This window comes from Nestor notabilis, unplaced genomic scaffold, assembly GCF_000696875.1.
Source record: "Nestor notabilis isolate BGI_N333 unplaced genomic scaffold, ASM69687v1 scaffold28449, whole genome shotgun sequence".
In the NCBI taxonomy this organism is placed as follows: Eukaryota; Metazoa; Chordata; class Aves; order Psittaciformes; family Psittacidae; genus Nestor; species Nestor notabilis.
In genome coordinates this window covers 27,618-43,570 of record NW_009943767.1, presented here as the reverse complement: position 1 = coordinate 43,570, position 15,953 = coordinate 27,618, and the positions used below count along the sequence as shown (strand labels likewise).

General features: G+C 40.2%; 1 protein-coding gene across 1 annotated transcript in view; it reads right to left on the bottom strand.

Moving 5' to 3' along the window:
* Positions 1-15,953, bottom strand: part of ABLIM1 (actin binding LIM protein 1) — a 45,132-nt gene that overhangs the window by 1,732 nt on the left and 27,447 nt on the right. Inside the window, exons 8-17 of the mRNA XM_010022088.1 lie at positions 15,293-15,397; positions 12,991-13,038; positions 10,210-10,350; positions 7,943-8,034; positions 7,710-7,806; positions 5,842-5,903; positions 5,476-5,536; positions 4,476-4,483; positions 3,324-3,398; positions 38-118 (exon numbers count right to left, since the gene is read on the bottom strand). Of these exons, the coding sequence (XP_010020390.1) occupies positions 38-118; positions 3,324-3,398; positions 4,476-4,483; positions 5,476-5,536; positions 5,842-5,903; positions 7,710-7,806; positions 7,943-8,034; positions 10,210-10,350; positions 12,991-13,038; positions 15,293-15,397 (770 nt within the window). The remainder of the gene's footprint in view (positions 1-37; positions 119-3,323; positions 3,399-4,475; positions 4,484-5,475; positions 5,537-5,841; positions 5,904-7,709; positions 7,807-7,942; positions 8,035-10,209; positions 10,351-12,990; positions 13,039-15,292; positions 15,398-15,953) is intronic.

The following is a 15,953-nucleotide window of genomic DNA, read 5'->3' as shown; positions in this document are numbered from 1 at the left end:
CAGCAGGAAAGGGGATTTAGGAACTTGCTTCTCTTACCTCGAGCCTGGTTCTGTCTACATCTTTTAGTATTTTATTTCGCCCTCTGTTGGTCACCATGAGTATTTCATATGGAAAAATCTGTTAACAATGTATAAAAGGGGGAAAAAGAGATGTATTTATATTCTAAAGCAGAAAGAACAAAATGTGACATAGCAAGAACTTGTTTAGTACCAAACTGCTTCATCCTGTACTCGGTACTTCCCCACCCCGCAATGTGCATCTAATACATTGGCTGGCTTTGATCAGAGAACTCTCCAGTCAATATACTTTCTCATCCATCAGTGTATAAGTTTATTAAGGCAAATGTATTTGTTCCTCACTGGTCTAACTGGTTGCCAAGTGTGGACAGCTCTAAGGAAACAGACACTTAGTGGACTTTTAAAAGATGAAACAGATGAAAGTACATAAAAAAGCAGCAACTCTGAATACGCAAGATATTAATTCTTGGGGGCCACTGCATTCAATCAAATTCATCACATTATTTTCTTTGCTTTTTGGAGCAAAGAACTGCCTGCTGTGGTTGTTGGCTGTGCCATACTTACATGCATTAAAGAAGATACTTTTGTAGATGTATTTGTCTTACACACTTTCATCTGCTTCAGAAGAATAAGAGTCAGCACACTTCCCATTAACATTTCCCTTGATTTCCCTTTACATTGCAAAGAATGTCCAGAACTTACACACATCAGTTACTGGTCAGTAATTAATTCCTGAATGCATAAATGATTTTACTTTTGTTTTATCTGTATATCTTCTTTGTTTGAAGTAAAATGTTTACTGTCTGTGGGCCTCCAATAGAAGCAATGCTGCTTAGAAAGGCTTTCTGAAAACCACGTGCCTTAGAATCAGTTTCTCGAATCATCCCCTGGCAAATAAAAGTCTGGTTTAGGATTTTTTTCCTTGAGCACCCATTTCCCTAAATGCCTGGAATGACATAAGAGAGCTCATGTTCCACCTGACAGAGCATCTCTATAGCCCATGTCATTGCATGTCTCTGCCAAGCAGGAAAACAGCATTCCCAGACTCTTCATCCAACCCCTGCTGAAGTTCTTCTGCAGACTTCAGTGGTGACTGGCTCAGCCTTTACTGTTATTGATGGGCCTTGTTTTACTTGCCCACAAGAGTGAGACCACCAAATCCCTCCTGGAGAGATAACTGAGCTATTACCAAATGCTATGAATGACATTATTTTAACATCAGAAGAAATTCCACCTAACCAACGTTGGTGCAGCACTAGGCCATTAAGTTCATTTCATTGCCAACAATTATCCCAATGAACTTTTCAGAACTATAATAAATAAGATTCAGGCATCAGTGAACACACCACTGAGTTTATTGTAAGTAGTAAGAATTTAAATGACGTGTGCTTACATACCAATTGTAAGATATGGTTCTTAGGAGATTCTGACATTGTCACAATTGTACAATTAAGTCTATTACTTGGAATTACATTGTTTATGTTTGATACTGGAAACGGCTACCATTACTATATACAGCATTATAGGAAACTAAAATATAACTTTTCATATTAAAACAGGCAGAGTTTAAGTCAAGATCTATGGTCATAGGTACATTTTATATTCAGATATATATTCACAAAAAGGCATATCTCAACCTGGGGTGGCAGGATGCACAAATTCTGTCCTTTCTGGAGACCATTTGGTAAGATTTGGCCATTCTTGAGTTTATTAATTTTCATTTTTCACGTTGACTTTTTACTTTATCAGGTTTAAATTAGTGTTGGACCATTGAGATCAATAAACATGCTGCCAATTCACACATGCTGAGGGTCTAGCATCACCTTCATAACCATCAACAGAGAGTGACCTACTATCTCATGAGCATTCCCACCAATTTTATCACTAATAATACTGACAGAATTTGTCACCCAAAATAACATTCCAAATCACTGGGTGCATCAACAGCAGTGGTGGCTGTAAGAATTTCTATTGCACTGAAAGAGAAATTATTTGGAGTAAAAAGCAGTAACTCAGGAGTTGGGATGTCCCCAAGGTCTTATGTATATAATATATAAAAACACTTGTAAATATACATCACACTGGGATCTCAGCTTATAAAGCTGGGGTTATTGCCTTGTACAGTTTGTCTGGAGGTGACTTGGAAGCACAAATAGTCATTTGGTTAGCAAAAGAGCTCCTCAACTGCAGAAATGCTGATCTTTGTAACTGGCAAAATCATGATTTCTTGGAAGGTTCACCCGCAATAGAGTTGTAAGATTTGAAACACAGCCCTGGTTGAATCCCCTCTGTGTATTGTTGATTTTTGACTCATATCTCTAGACATAGCTGCAAAAGCATTTTCATTAATATCTTAAATTATATGCAATTGACATTGCCTCTTTTCCAATAAATCTCCTGAAGAATTTCTTCTCTAGGGAATTCAACATTATTGAAAGGTGTCAGGCTAATAATTCTGAGAGCTAAAGAACAGACCCAGAGAGACATGTATCTCTCTATGTATGTCTATATAGAGATCCACATATATATTTCCAGTACTTAAAGGGGCTAACAAGAAATCTGGAGAGGGAATTCTCACAGGGCATGTAGTGATAGGACAAGGGGAAATGGCTTTAAACTGAAAGAGAGTAGATGTAGATGAGGCATTAGGAAGAAGCTCTTCCCTGTGAGGGTGCTGAGGCACTGGCACAGGGTGCCCAGAGAAGCTGTGGCTGCCCCATTCCTGGCAGTGTTCAAGGCCAGGTTGGACACAGGGGCTTGGAGCACCCTGCTCTAGTGGAAGGTGTCCCTGCCCATGGCAGGGGTTGGAACTGGATGAGCTTTAAGGTCTCTTCCAACACAAACCATTCTAGGATACTATGTAACTTCCAATTTGAAACAAAGATCCATGTATTGCATTAATGTTGAAATTAAGACAGCCTCAACAGTGTGTTGTGAGCCACTATTCTGCATCACTTTTCCAGCCTGAAAGACCTGAGATTTTCCCATTGATTTTGGCCTGCTGTTTTGGCTAGTCGAAGCTTGACAGAGAACTAGCTACTGAGCATCTTCAGCATCTTTGTTTAGTCTCTGGTAAAGCCTCCTTAACCCCAGAAGCACACTTCTGGGCTGCCCTCAGCCTGCCTGAGTACTAACACCTGTAACAGGCAAAGTCCAGAACAAAGGGAGAGGTTTGGCACATAAGGAGCAGGGACTGAGGTGAGGTAAAGAAAAACAAGGGAACTAAGACATTTCCCATATTTTATCTGCATTTCACAGTCAAACCTTCACTGTGTTGAAGGAAAGTGAATAACATCTGCACTTGCCTTTGGCTCCAACATGTTAGGCATAGATACTCCTCTGTCCATTCTCATTCCAGGGACATGACCATCCGGAAGGGACTGCATCAGATACAGGTATACATCAGACACATAGGTTACACACACAGAGGGTAAAGGCACTCAAGTAGTGGTGAAAACAAAGGTGAATTTGCCCTGAGACTTCCTTCAAGTCTTAATATTTAGTCTTATCATATAGATCATTGCCATGGCTCCTGTTACTACTTCCCTGAGGCATGCAGAGGGATCCTTAGATCCTCTCTGCCACCAGAGCCTTCTGTCATTGCTAAGGCTGGTGACAGTTCCCCACTGAGCCTACCAGCATTGTCTCTACAATGGGAAAGTATTACTAGGATCACAAAGAGGGAGAGGGTAAAAAGGTGCTTTTTTGACACAGGTACTGATCCTAATGAAATAACATTTGGAGTACAATACATGGACAATTCCTCTCTCCTCCTATAATCAAACTCTCTTTCCAATCATCATGATTTTGATACACCATTAACAATATCATCCAAGTAACTAAACCCTTTCTTAAACTGTCATTTCATATGGTGATTGTGCTGAGGAGCCAGCCAGACTCAAACCATTCTGGAAAAAAATCCCCTTGAAGACAGTATTTGGAGTAAAATGGTTTGTATTTGCAAGCACACCTCTCGCTGGCTCATCTGTGATGGCAGCACTGCAGAAAACTATTTATCAGCCATCTTGTCTGGAGAGCAAATTCCAGGGTAAAAATGAGGAGTTCAAGGCTCCTGGTATGGGAAAAAACTGCCTCCAGAAGAGACTTTCTATATGTCTCTGGGTAGGTACTAGAGAGGCTTGAAATAAATCCACCCTCAGCTGTCCAGAGAGGACTGTTACAGATAACTCATAGATCAAGAGACAGTGGATTTTACAGAGCAAGTCACAGAACTGGTAGGAGCTGTCTCAACCCAGCTCTGGGGAGGTAACAAGGAGGAATCTGAGGCCGTGTCTGGTTTTTGTTGATAAGAATCTACATTGGTGATTATGCTTAAACATGCAGGAAAGTCAAAGCTATTGTCTTAAGAAACCCTTCCCTGTAGCAGAAATTCAGACTTCAACAGGTAGATGCTTTTAGTTCTGTTGTCAGTTGATTGATGAAAACCTGTACTGTACCTGGAAATCTGAAAAGCAAAAGAGAAACCTCATCAGCTTTAAAGTGTGGAAGAACAGGAATCAGTCACAATCTACCAGATAATCCTTGTGTCTTCTGGTCTAATTTATCTCTTCAAAATCCCACCTGATACTCTGAGGCCAGCAACCTTCCCACTTTTGGGCTTAGTTTGTAAAGAATCAAACACTCCAAATATTGCAGCCCTTTTCATTTTGAGCAGGCTTTTTATTTGGGAAAACCAAGCCCCTTTGGAAATACTAAGAGACACAAAACCGCAATCAAGTAAATAAAGAGCCAACTGAAATTCAAATGTAGAGCAATATTCATCTCACCTAACCTCTGCCATCAGGTAGCTGTCTAGATTCCTCTAAAGAAGATATGACCAAAGAGACGTGACCACCAACAGAAGATGCCTGATTGTAAGGTATCTAAGATACCTTTGGGAGCAATCTAACCCTGGAGATGACTAGCCTCTCCCTCTCTCACAGCTCAATCCATTTCAAAACATTACGTCTCAAAGTTTCACAACTTTGATAAACATTGTTATTTTTTATTAGGCAATGACTGATACCACATCTAGCTCAAAGCCGTAATGAAAATCATGATCAGCAACAAGGATTAGAAAGCATTATCCTCCTTTCCTCACTGTGGCTCATTCTTTCAGACTGTGCAATGGATGGCAGTTTTCAGAGGAAGAAAGCACCATTAGAGAACTCAATACATATTCCTGATAATCTACACGTTACCTGCTTTCCATTTGCACCAATGCTAAAGCAGTCCTTTGGCATACACAAGGAGATAGCAGATTTAGCAAAATAAACCCAAATTTTTTAATAGGTATCTGCAGAGTTTGAGTTAATTGTTAATTTACCAGAGGAAGTGAAAATGCACTAAGCAAATACATGATAACCACATCCACAGCCTTAAAACAAAAGAGCAGAAATGATCGAACATCATAACATGTTAGTAATGAAGCAGCATGTAAAGGCTCCTCGGTCTTACCTCTAACACCACCACTCACATCCCCATAACTGTTGTACTGACCAAAATCTGTAGACACCGGCTGTAACAGGAAAAGAGGGACACAAACATCAATTCACCGTTCAGGATTTCACAAGCAGGTTGGTTTATGGGGAGAAATAAATTGCTTTAAGCCTTTTATTTCCACTTCAACTTTCACAATGTTTCTTTTATTACTCTTCCTTTTTTAGCAATGTACTTTGTGGGAAGGGAAATCAGGTTTTGTCTGACTTTGGATGGTCTTATAAGAAACTTGATCAAACTGAAAATCCAATACAGTTAATACAGAAATAAATACCATGGATAATTAAAGCCACCTTTTGCTTCTCCAAGTCACCATCTCCTTACCCTGTGAAGTCCATTTTTTCCATAGCCAGGGAGGGAAGAGGTTTTGGAGGCTGAAGCATGTGCTGTTGAATGAGGAAGGGAAAAATCTTTTACTGGAAAAATCCCATGGAAACTCACAAACAAGAGCATTTAAGGAATCAACTAGCATAAAAAAAAAAAACACAGCTAAAAGAGCTAAGCATACACATAACCAAGTGAGACACACTGACTTTAAGAAACTCACATCTCAGCCCCAAATTCATCACAACCTTCCAAGGTTACACGCAGCTTGATCATGCCATTGTACATGACCTGCCACATGGTTTATATATCATTATACCCTCTGAACCTTTCATGAATTTCCTTTCTATCCTTCCTACTGTGACTATTATTGTGCTTATGATCCCAGCTTCTGCTGCTGCACAAGACAAGATACAGATGACAACCACGCTCCCTCCTCTCTGTATTCACATGCTTTAGCTTGCCATTTTTGGCTACAAAGGCTATTAGTTTTGATCCTGAAACAGTCTAGTTGACAGATGTTTTGGCATTGAATGAACAGGAGAACAATCAGAATGGCCAGTGCTGAGTGAATTCAAACCACTTTGAGAATTTGGCATTCTGATCTGAAATTATAGTTATCCTGTACACAATGTGGCACTTCTGAGAACGGGACATGATTCAACAGAGGTCTGTGCCTCCTTCTTTCATCTGAAATGAAAATGAAATAAGGTATTTGGGGGGCATTCAATATTTGCATTGAACTCAGAAATTGCACAAGCAAGATAAAGACAACGTAGAAATGTCAAGGGTGTGTTTTCAAATACAGATAGAGAAGATGGATGAATAAAAAGATCTTCACCATAATCATTAATAGCACTTCTACAATTAATACAGCTCCTTCAGATAAGATCCTCCATATAAGAACTCAATGGTTTGATTTTTAAATGTTATTTTTACCACAAAAGAGCAGGGAATGTACAGCTTGAGGAACTGCTGTTGCCAGCAATAAGCACCTTTGGGAATGGTACCAAAGAAGTCCTCCAACCTCAGCTAAGGTTGAGGCTCTGAGTTGAGCAGGTAGACTCAACAGGTACACTATTACAGATAGTGAGGGAGAGCCACAGGCATTCCCAAGACTATAAATAGAGGCAACACACTTATACAATAGGGAACACTACAAAATCTTGGTCTGCTTGGCAGCTGCTCTAGTGGATGACTCCAAAAAGACTCATCTTGTCCCTTCTTGGCTTGAAGTACAGCTGCTGTGCTACAATAACCAGTGGATGAAGAGAGTGAAATAAAACCCCAAACCCTTCTCTGGAGATCTGAGAAGGCCACAGATGTGTATCAAAATATTCAGTGAAGCCAAGAATCTAAGCCACCAATTAGTCAAAGTTGCCTTTTGTGCTTTTGCTGTATTCTTTTGGAATGGAATCCACCCAATCAAAATGTCAGCCAAGGCCAAAACACTGGTTGTGTTTGGAATATGCAGCCCCACTGGTAAATGTTACTGATTCTAGCAAACTGTGTTACTGTAATTTAATAACCCAGCCTATTAGCATGTGTGTGATGTGACAGTCACTGAATATTTTACCTCAATTCCTTATCTAGATTAGAAAATCTCTCTCCTCAAAATTGCCTGAAAATCCTCAACCTGATATTTCTTCTAATAAAAGACCAGCCATGACACCCTTCCCTCACCAAAACCAGCTAATGAAATAGGCCACTCTTTCAGGAGAGAATACAGCTATACAGAATACAGATATATATATATATGTATCTCAAGCAGTCTTCCCAGTAGTCTCTATTCTGGAAGACTGCTTGATATGTGTATATGTGTTCATTATTTACTGTTCATTATCAGCTTTATCGACTACATGAATTACCTGGAGAATCATAACGACTGGCAGAAAGGGCTGACCTATCACGACTCTCCTTTTCCATCTCTTCTTTCAATATCAATTGTCCCAGACCAGAGTTGAGCTACAAATCGCAATTAACAATAAAAAAATCAATAAAATAAAGCTGATCAAGGCATTGGTAGAAATCGCTTACAGAAAACAAAGGGGCAATTTCTGGATGGTGTTCACAAACAGCATGAAGACAAGTTTATAACCACCTTCATGAGCTGCTCCTCCTGCAGCTGCCGGCGTCTCTGTAGCTCCTCATCATCTTCCTCTCTTCCACTTGATCTGCGTCTCATGTCAGCTCCTGCTTCCATAAAACCACAGTACAAAGAGAGCTTTGTGTCTCAGTTCAGCCGCAGCTTGAAGATTTCAGTGCTAGTTTATTACTGAATAAACCAAGAAGTATTTTCTTGCAGACTCAAAAGACTTCTGGAAAACTCTCTCTTAATAAAACTTACTCAGATGATAGCCTGCCCTATGGCTATCAGGCTTCTTGTAAAATTCACAAGAACTTGAACTGCACGAGTTCCAAACCAAGCTACAGTCCTGGATACAAAAGCCACGGACCACTAAGGTGAAAAAAAGGAGCTCAGATTCTGGAAACATGGGATTTAATGGCACCACAAACCCTGTCAGTGGCTGAAAACATACAGGCTAGTTTACATTTATACTTTTATGTAGACTCAGGAAAGCAAATCTGAATTAACATTTCAAATGGAAAATTAAACTACATTAATATTCTAAATAGACACTCCTATATGGAATAAGGCATTGGTTTAAGTCTAAGACAAAGCAAATTAATCTGATCCATTGAATAAAGCTAGATTTGATTAAGACATGGGTGTTCTACACTTTAGTTCCCTAATCTTTATTTTCTTGAATATTCTTGAGAAATAGTTCTATTTGGACACCAAGTCACTTCCACGAATACACAGAATATGATATTGCTGCAAGCATTTAGACAGCAGTTCTATCTTTTTCTGCACAGGCCTGATACAGTTATTCACCAACTCCACGATAGGCAAACTCAGTGCTTTATATGAGTGAAAACTAAATTTTGTAACTAAAGTTTCAGAAGGTTTCTATCAATTAAATGTTATGTGCAGCAGTGTTAAATTGATGCTGATATGGAGAGAGAGAGTTAAAGAGGAATTATTTGTTTGTATTGAAGTTATTTACTATTTTGTTTGATAACTCAGGCTTTTGCAAGACTTTTCAGTACTATAGCAGTAACACTCCTTTTTTTTGGCAGTTGAACTCATTCCAACTCCATAAGCAGGATACTCAGAAAATCAGCCAAGAAGCTGCAAAATCTGGGGCTTGTGTTTTCTTGGGTTTTGTTTTTAATCTTCTAGGATATGAATAAAATATGTCCGTGAGCACATTTTTATCTTTACAGTTTCCAAACAGTCCTGTTTATTCTCTTGGGTGTAACAATATCACCTGGTGGATAACAATAGAAAACAGTTCTACTGGAAACCATTGAGAGTTGTCATCCACTGCCTAGTGACTGAGCTGAAAGCCAAAATTTCCAACAAAGGCTGCACCTTAGACCCACAACATAGTAATGCTGTAGTTATCACAAGCACTGTCAGGAGAGTTTTTAATATTTAGATGTTATCATTGTGACTGTAATGTTTGTAAGGCTGTAATCCTACATAAAGGACATTTTCAAAGCATTGCCACTGCAGAGGTAGCCCCTTCAATCGGTCATTGAGCTCTCCCACCCTATGTCTTCTCTCCCAACACTTCTATGAAAATCCTATTGTGATGGCAAACCTTACACTCCCTCCTGGAAACCTGAAACAGGCAACACTTTCAGTGTTTCAGGCATGACTTCATAAATGAATCAGTCTAGATGGTGGATTTGATGCTCTAGGGGTCAATCAAAATTAACAGAGGAAAAAAAATACAAAACAGAGAAATAAAAAATTATGATGTGCATGATTTAAGTAAAAGAAAGTAAGACACCTCTAGTGCTACAACACAGAATAAAAATGAAAAGTTTGTAGAAACAGTAACTGAAAATCTGGACTTTTTTAGTCCATTAATTTTTGACTTCAGTTATTGCTTTTTGCCATGAAATTAGTCGTATGGTTGGAAGCAACCATATTTCCTGTGGAATATTTGCTATTAGCTTAGGACTAAAGGATTAAATAGACATTAACTGAAAGAAGTCAGGCTTGTGTGACACACTACATTTCTGAGCTCCTACACAGGAGTTCACATAATTTGTCTATGGGTTAATATCTGTGTGGTCAATCCTAAAGTCCTTTAGCACAACCTCTTCTACTTAGCACTAATTCAATGAACTCTAATTCACAGGCACTCGGAGGCCTCACCAGAACAACTGCACTTCATGGTGAACACCTGGAGTGGACACAAGCTTCACTCCCCATTTTTACAGCTCCAGCATTAATCTGCTTTGGTTACCAGTACCTTGTAAGCCGCATCGCTTGTACCATTTGGGTTTGCATACCTATGGCTGCAAGGGAGGGAGGACCTGGCCAGTGGTCAGTCTCAATCTTTGGTATCTCGTTGGGTGCTGGTGCATGAGCTGCTGGGAACTTGGAGGACTTGATGATATCCTCGGAGGACTTGCTCTGTGCTGCCAAAGCAGCTGCATCTAGATGGCAATCAGGGAACTTAGCTATATAATAGTCCATCAATACAAAGCTCTCCCTTATTTTGTCTAAATTTTATGCTTTACAAGAGGTTAGTCATCAAAAGCAAAACCATTTTCATGTTTTGCTTTACTAACTGCAATTTGATTCAAAGTGATGTTTTTCTCTTGCCAATAGATTAGAATCAAACTTTCCTCCCTCATTCCCACCCCCAAAATAACCCCAAATCAGCTTTGGATTTTACTAGAGTTGCCCAGCGTTGGAATGATTAGGCAAGAGTGAGAAAATCCTATCTAGGAGTATTTGCCAATAACTCATAAGGACAGCTGATAATTAATGAAGGTGAAACCAGATTTATGTACTGATCTGCCTTCTCTGTAGGGCAAGGAAACAAATAGTTCACAGAAACAGCACTAATTTTAACTCTAGTGATGCTAATTATTTCCTATGTTTCTGGGAAAAGCTGCAAAATAAACAAAAAAAGAAATTTGAAACAAGTATATTTATTTAACCAGTGGATAATTTCTGCTGCATGCCCTTGCTTAGTAGCATGGAGTACTAGTAAAAGCAGATGTGAATTTATTAATAAATACTAAACTCCATTCAGATCCACTCGTCTTCAGCCTGGAAAAGAGAAGGCTCCAAGGAGACCTTAGAGCAACTTCCAGTGCATAAAGGGGCCAACAAGAAATCTGAACAGGAATATGAACAGGACAATGGGGAATGGCTTTAACCTGACAGAGGGGATTTAGGTTGGATACAAGGAAGAAATTCTTCCCTGTGAGGGTGCTGAGGCGCTGGCACAGGGTGCCCAGAGAAGCTGTGGCTGCCCCATCCCTGGCAGTGTTCAAGGCCAGGTTGGACACAGGGGCTTGGAGCAACCTGCTCTAGTGGAAGGTGTCCCTGCCCGTGTCAGGGAGTTGGAAGTGGAAGAGCCTTAAGGTCCCTTCCAACCCAAACTATTCCGTGATCCTGTGATTAACATTGCAGGGAAAGGCATTTGCAATAAAATAAACCTCACCAATAAAATGACTCAGCACTGGGGCATCCACGTAGGGTTCCAGCCTAAGCCAAAGTCTCTTAAAAGCATGGGAGGATGTGCATTATGGCTTTCACTTCTTGATGTTAAAAAAAAAAATCCAATAGGATTCAGTTTACATCAAAAAGAGACTTAACTCCCTTTTATCTGCCAACTATTAGCTCAAATCACCTTCTCCTATATGAAGTTGTTGTAGTAGAAGCAAAGATTCCGAACTTTTTCTTTCCTTTTTTCTTTTAAGAGCAAGACATCTGTTAATGAAACGAAGCACTCTGTGGCTTATCCAACACTTTCAGGGTAGTTTAGGAACATCAGTATTAGGATTAATTGGGAATTCTGAGCAGTTTATGACTGGGAAACTCTAAGCATAATTGCAGGTATGGAAGAAGCTGGTCAGAGTTTACAGAAGCTTGACTTCAAACAGTACTTACGTATTAGAATTGGTGATGTCAGTGGTTAAACATTCACATGTTAATGGGAGGTGAGGAGACACATTAAAACCATAAAAATAAACAGAAATAACGTTAAGACTTTTCCAAAATGAGGATATGGTTTGAAAATTACAACACAAAGAGAAAAAACCCCTGATGTAATACCACAGCAGTGTTATTTGCAACCCTTACTCCTGATTAGAGAATGGACTTTCTGGGCTTTCCTAATCATCTCAGCTCAATGGCTCTCAGCCAACTGTTCATCTAAACCATGTAGAACTGCTGATTTGCTACTTAACCCTAAATGAATTTCATTGGATAAAGGGTTTGCAAAGGGCTGAAAACTGAAAGTCTTTAAAAAGTGGAGTCATCCATCTGTCACCACGTTACATAAAAGTCATCTATTCAGAGCTTCCTGTTGACAGCAGAAAGGCAGAGTGAACACACTCTGTTACAACCAGGACCTTGCTGTGCAATAGTAGAGACTGGCAAGGTAGTGGGCTTCTGTGATCGTTGGTATTTCAGACTTGCTATACAATGTCTACACTGAAAACCTGAGAGAGCAAACACTGTTGTCCAACTTGGAACCCAAGCACCTGGGAAAACAAGTACAGCATACTACCTGTATCACAGGGCTTGAGAATCCACTTAGCCCTGTCAGTGACAAGTCAATTTATCATCTTCCACAATTAATATTATCATATCTTATTTAAAGCCAGAGATACATTTGGAATTCCAGACTAATTGCATCTCCATCTTTGCTGTTACATTATTGTTCTTTGTCAGTTTAAAATAAGGGTATTCCACAAAGTCCCTGTCAGAGAACAGTTTGTTGTTAATCCATTTTAACATGATCAGTACCTGTATTCTGAAAATATAAACTTGAAGAAGTTAAATACAGGAAGGAAACATAATGCTAAAGAGACAGCAAAATCCCTCTTAATAGCAATTTTGCCATTAATAGCAACATGGCCAAGATTTAAACCATATGGTCCAAAGGAAACAACATGCTTTAAAACGTAATCACTCAGCAGGACATGCAATAACAGCTTTTTCAAACTTCGGCTACTGATTTTTTACGCTTACAAAGTAATAACTGAATGTTTTTTACTAGTCTGCATGCCTTTTAATTTCAGGTTTGAAATGAAGAGGGAAAGATCATTTACCATGTTGTTTGTAGATGGGTGGTTTTCTGTAAATGTTGACACCTTGATCTGTGAAATCAAGAAACAGAAAAATGGGAATATGAAAACCATTTCAGTTGTAGATACAGGTAACTCCTACACTAAAACAACAGACAGACCAAACCAAGGATGTAGCAGAAGGAAAAGCCAGAAAGCTATTTCTAGTATTATACAAAATCAGAAAACAGAAAACATAAGAACGAGTGAAAGTCAAAGACATGTGGTATGAAGTCCTTTGGAGCTGATTCTGTAACATGTAGATGCATCCAAGTCATGACCCATTAATTTTATGCTTTCAGAAGATTACCAGTGGGATAAAAGTCAGAAGAAATGCACACAAGAAAGACATTTCAATGGTGAAGATAGAAGCCATTTGGGGAAAACCAGCCCAAATAACTTGTGGAAAATTGTGCTTCAGTCACAACAGTTCAATTTTCCCTCCAACTGGCTGGCTGGCTTGAGCAGAGGAGAATGCAGTGAGCCTACAGTTCACTTCAAAATCCCAGAGAACAAAATAGCTGCCTGACACACTGTTTTTAACAGTCAACCACAGCTACACTTCAGTGAGTCAAAGGGATACTTTATGCAGTGCTGATAAAATGCTAATTCTCAAATCACAAGGATGGATTTTATTTCTTTTTCATATTCTCTTTAATGTAGGGCCCACCATATTGCACATTATCAGTGGAAATCAGAACAAAAACACTTCCTAGAACTCTATCGCAGTAATCTAGAGCATGTCTAAATGATACCATATTTTACAAATAATAATCTCAGCCAGGAATTGGTTCATTCCAAGCCAACACTTCATGTATTCAGCACAACTCATACACAAAAGTTAATGCAAATCAGTGCTACAGTGGAAAAATCTGACAAAATCCTATTAGAAGACCAAAATGAGCTACTGGGAACTAGAAAATTAATGTCAGAAACCCATTTTGCTACTTCATACTGCCTGAAGAAAGTTTTCAGTTACATTAGACTGGAAGATGAGAAAGCATTTTAGAAATACATGCTGTGTATCACAGATTCAAATGCTACAGGAGACAACTGAGCCTTTGGCGTTAAGGCAAGCTAACCCTAAAAATCTACTGTAACAGAGGCAAATCTTACCCTGCAGAACCCTACATCCTTGACTAAGCAAGCAAATTCATTGCATACAAAGACACTGAGGTATTTCCTTGCTGTTAGTGATCTGTTATGGCTACTTGACCAGCAGATAGGTACAAACATCGCAAGGGCGGTCATGCTGAACTTTTGCGCACATCTAGCAGGAAGCTGTAAGGGCGCAGGAACACAGCTCCTTCTGTGGCTGCACTGCTCCAGCTGGAGGACACTCTCCCACCATGCTAGAGGTATTACTCGGAGCTATTCATGCAAGTGCATTTTAGTCCAAGTGAGCCAGGTTAGCTTAAGCAGTTAAACCAGCCTACCTTAGCCAAGCCAGGTCACACTGACTGAAAGGGAACTTCCCACAAACAGTTTATCTGCCAGGTCTGAGGAAAAGAGGAAGAACAGTAACCTCTGGCAGTGCAAAGGGACACTAGACTGTAGGGGACCTGGAGAATAACTGGATGTAATAAGGCTTTCACGTAGCAACTGATGCAAGTGAAAGATGCATGTCCACAACCCTCAGGTCATACATTCTCATCCCATCAAAATCCAAGACAGATGATTTTCTCAGAGGCTGGAAGGATTGTGCTGCTCACTTCAAAACAGAGACTGCCCTTTATAGAGAGGACATTCTAAGATCCTTGTGGATCTGAGGGTTTCTGAGTACAGCAAACCACTGCACAAAACAAGTAAAGAAACTTCCTCGTCTGCTTTAAAAGAAGGGAACACTAAACTAGAACTGTTGGGTTCAAGACTGAAACAAGTCACAACAATCTGAAGGAACAACATATGCAATGGCTCACTTGTCTACTCTGTTCTACATGTGAACCAAAACCAACTCCTCCAAAGTTACCAGAGTTACGCCATTGCTCAACCGGTGCAACTAGGGGAAAAAATCAAGCCCTGCATAGCTCATATCCAGCTCACAGGCCACCAACACACCCGGAGAACCAAGGGTGAAACACTGACCAACAGAAGAGGCAAAAATCACAGTGAGCACCCCCCCATTTCTTAACTCACTACTCCTTGCAGCAAGCCCAGGAGCAGTTCCAAACCCTGAGGGTGTACCCCATGGTAAACAGTGTGAAACGATGGAGACAAGACAAAAGTTACAAAGGCTACATTCTACACTGTGACAGCACACCGAGACACATACAGTGCCAGCTCCTACCTGGAACATGGAAATGTTTAGGGGCCTGAGCGTAAGTTGGAGTGAGAGGGCGGCTGTCGGGCCGGTAAGGGACAGGGGAGTTCCGACCGCTGGACGGCTCATTGCCTCCAATGAAAGAATGGAGAAAACAAAATGAGAAGAGGGAGAGTGACAAAAAAGAAAAGCCCATTTCAAATCAACCCCAAACAAAACTGGTGGAATCAAAACCTCCGGGGAGAAAAGAAGTTGAAACCAAAAATATAAATACAAACAATAACGAGAACTGGTAGTAGCCCTGGTGACATTTCCCACTCCCCCCACCTCCCACCCCTGATATTCCTGCAGAGACAAAAATTCATGTTGAGGCTGGAGTTGAGGCGTGAGCAGCTCAGGCTCATTCTGACGGCATGCAGGCAGGAGCTGTGTGCTCGTAGCTGGTGATTAGATGGGCAGCATGGAAGAGAAGAATGGCAGGTTACTTGGCAATGGTTTAGTACGAAGATCGGTATTTGGAGTTCAAAGGCGCAGTCGCAGAGCACAGTAGTTGAGATGCAAACCCAAAATGAAACCAACTCCCAAGCAGATACAAGCAGATGCTGGCAGTTACTACAGTTCCCTAAACCAAAAGCATACAGAAGCTAGAGATGGAAAATAGCTCTTAGGTCACTTGGCCCCTATCAAA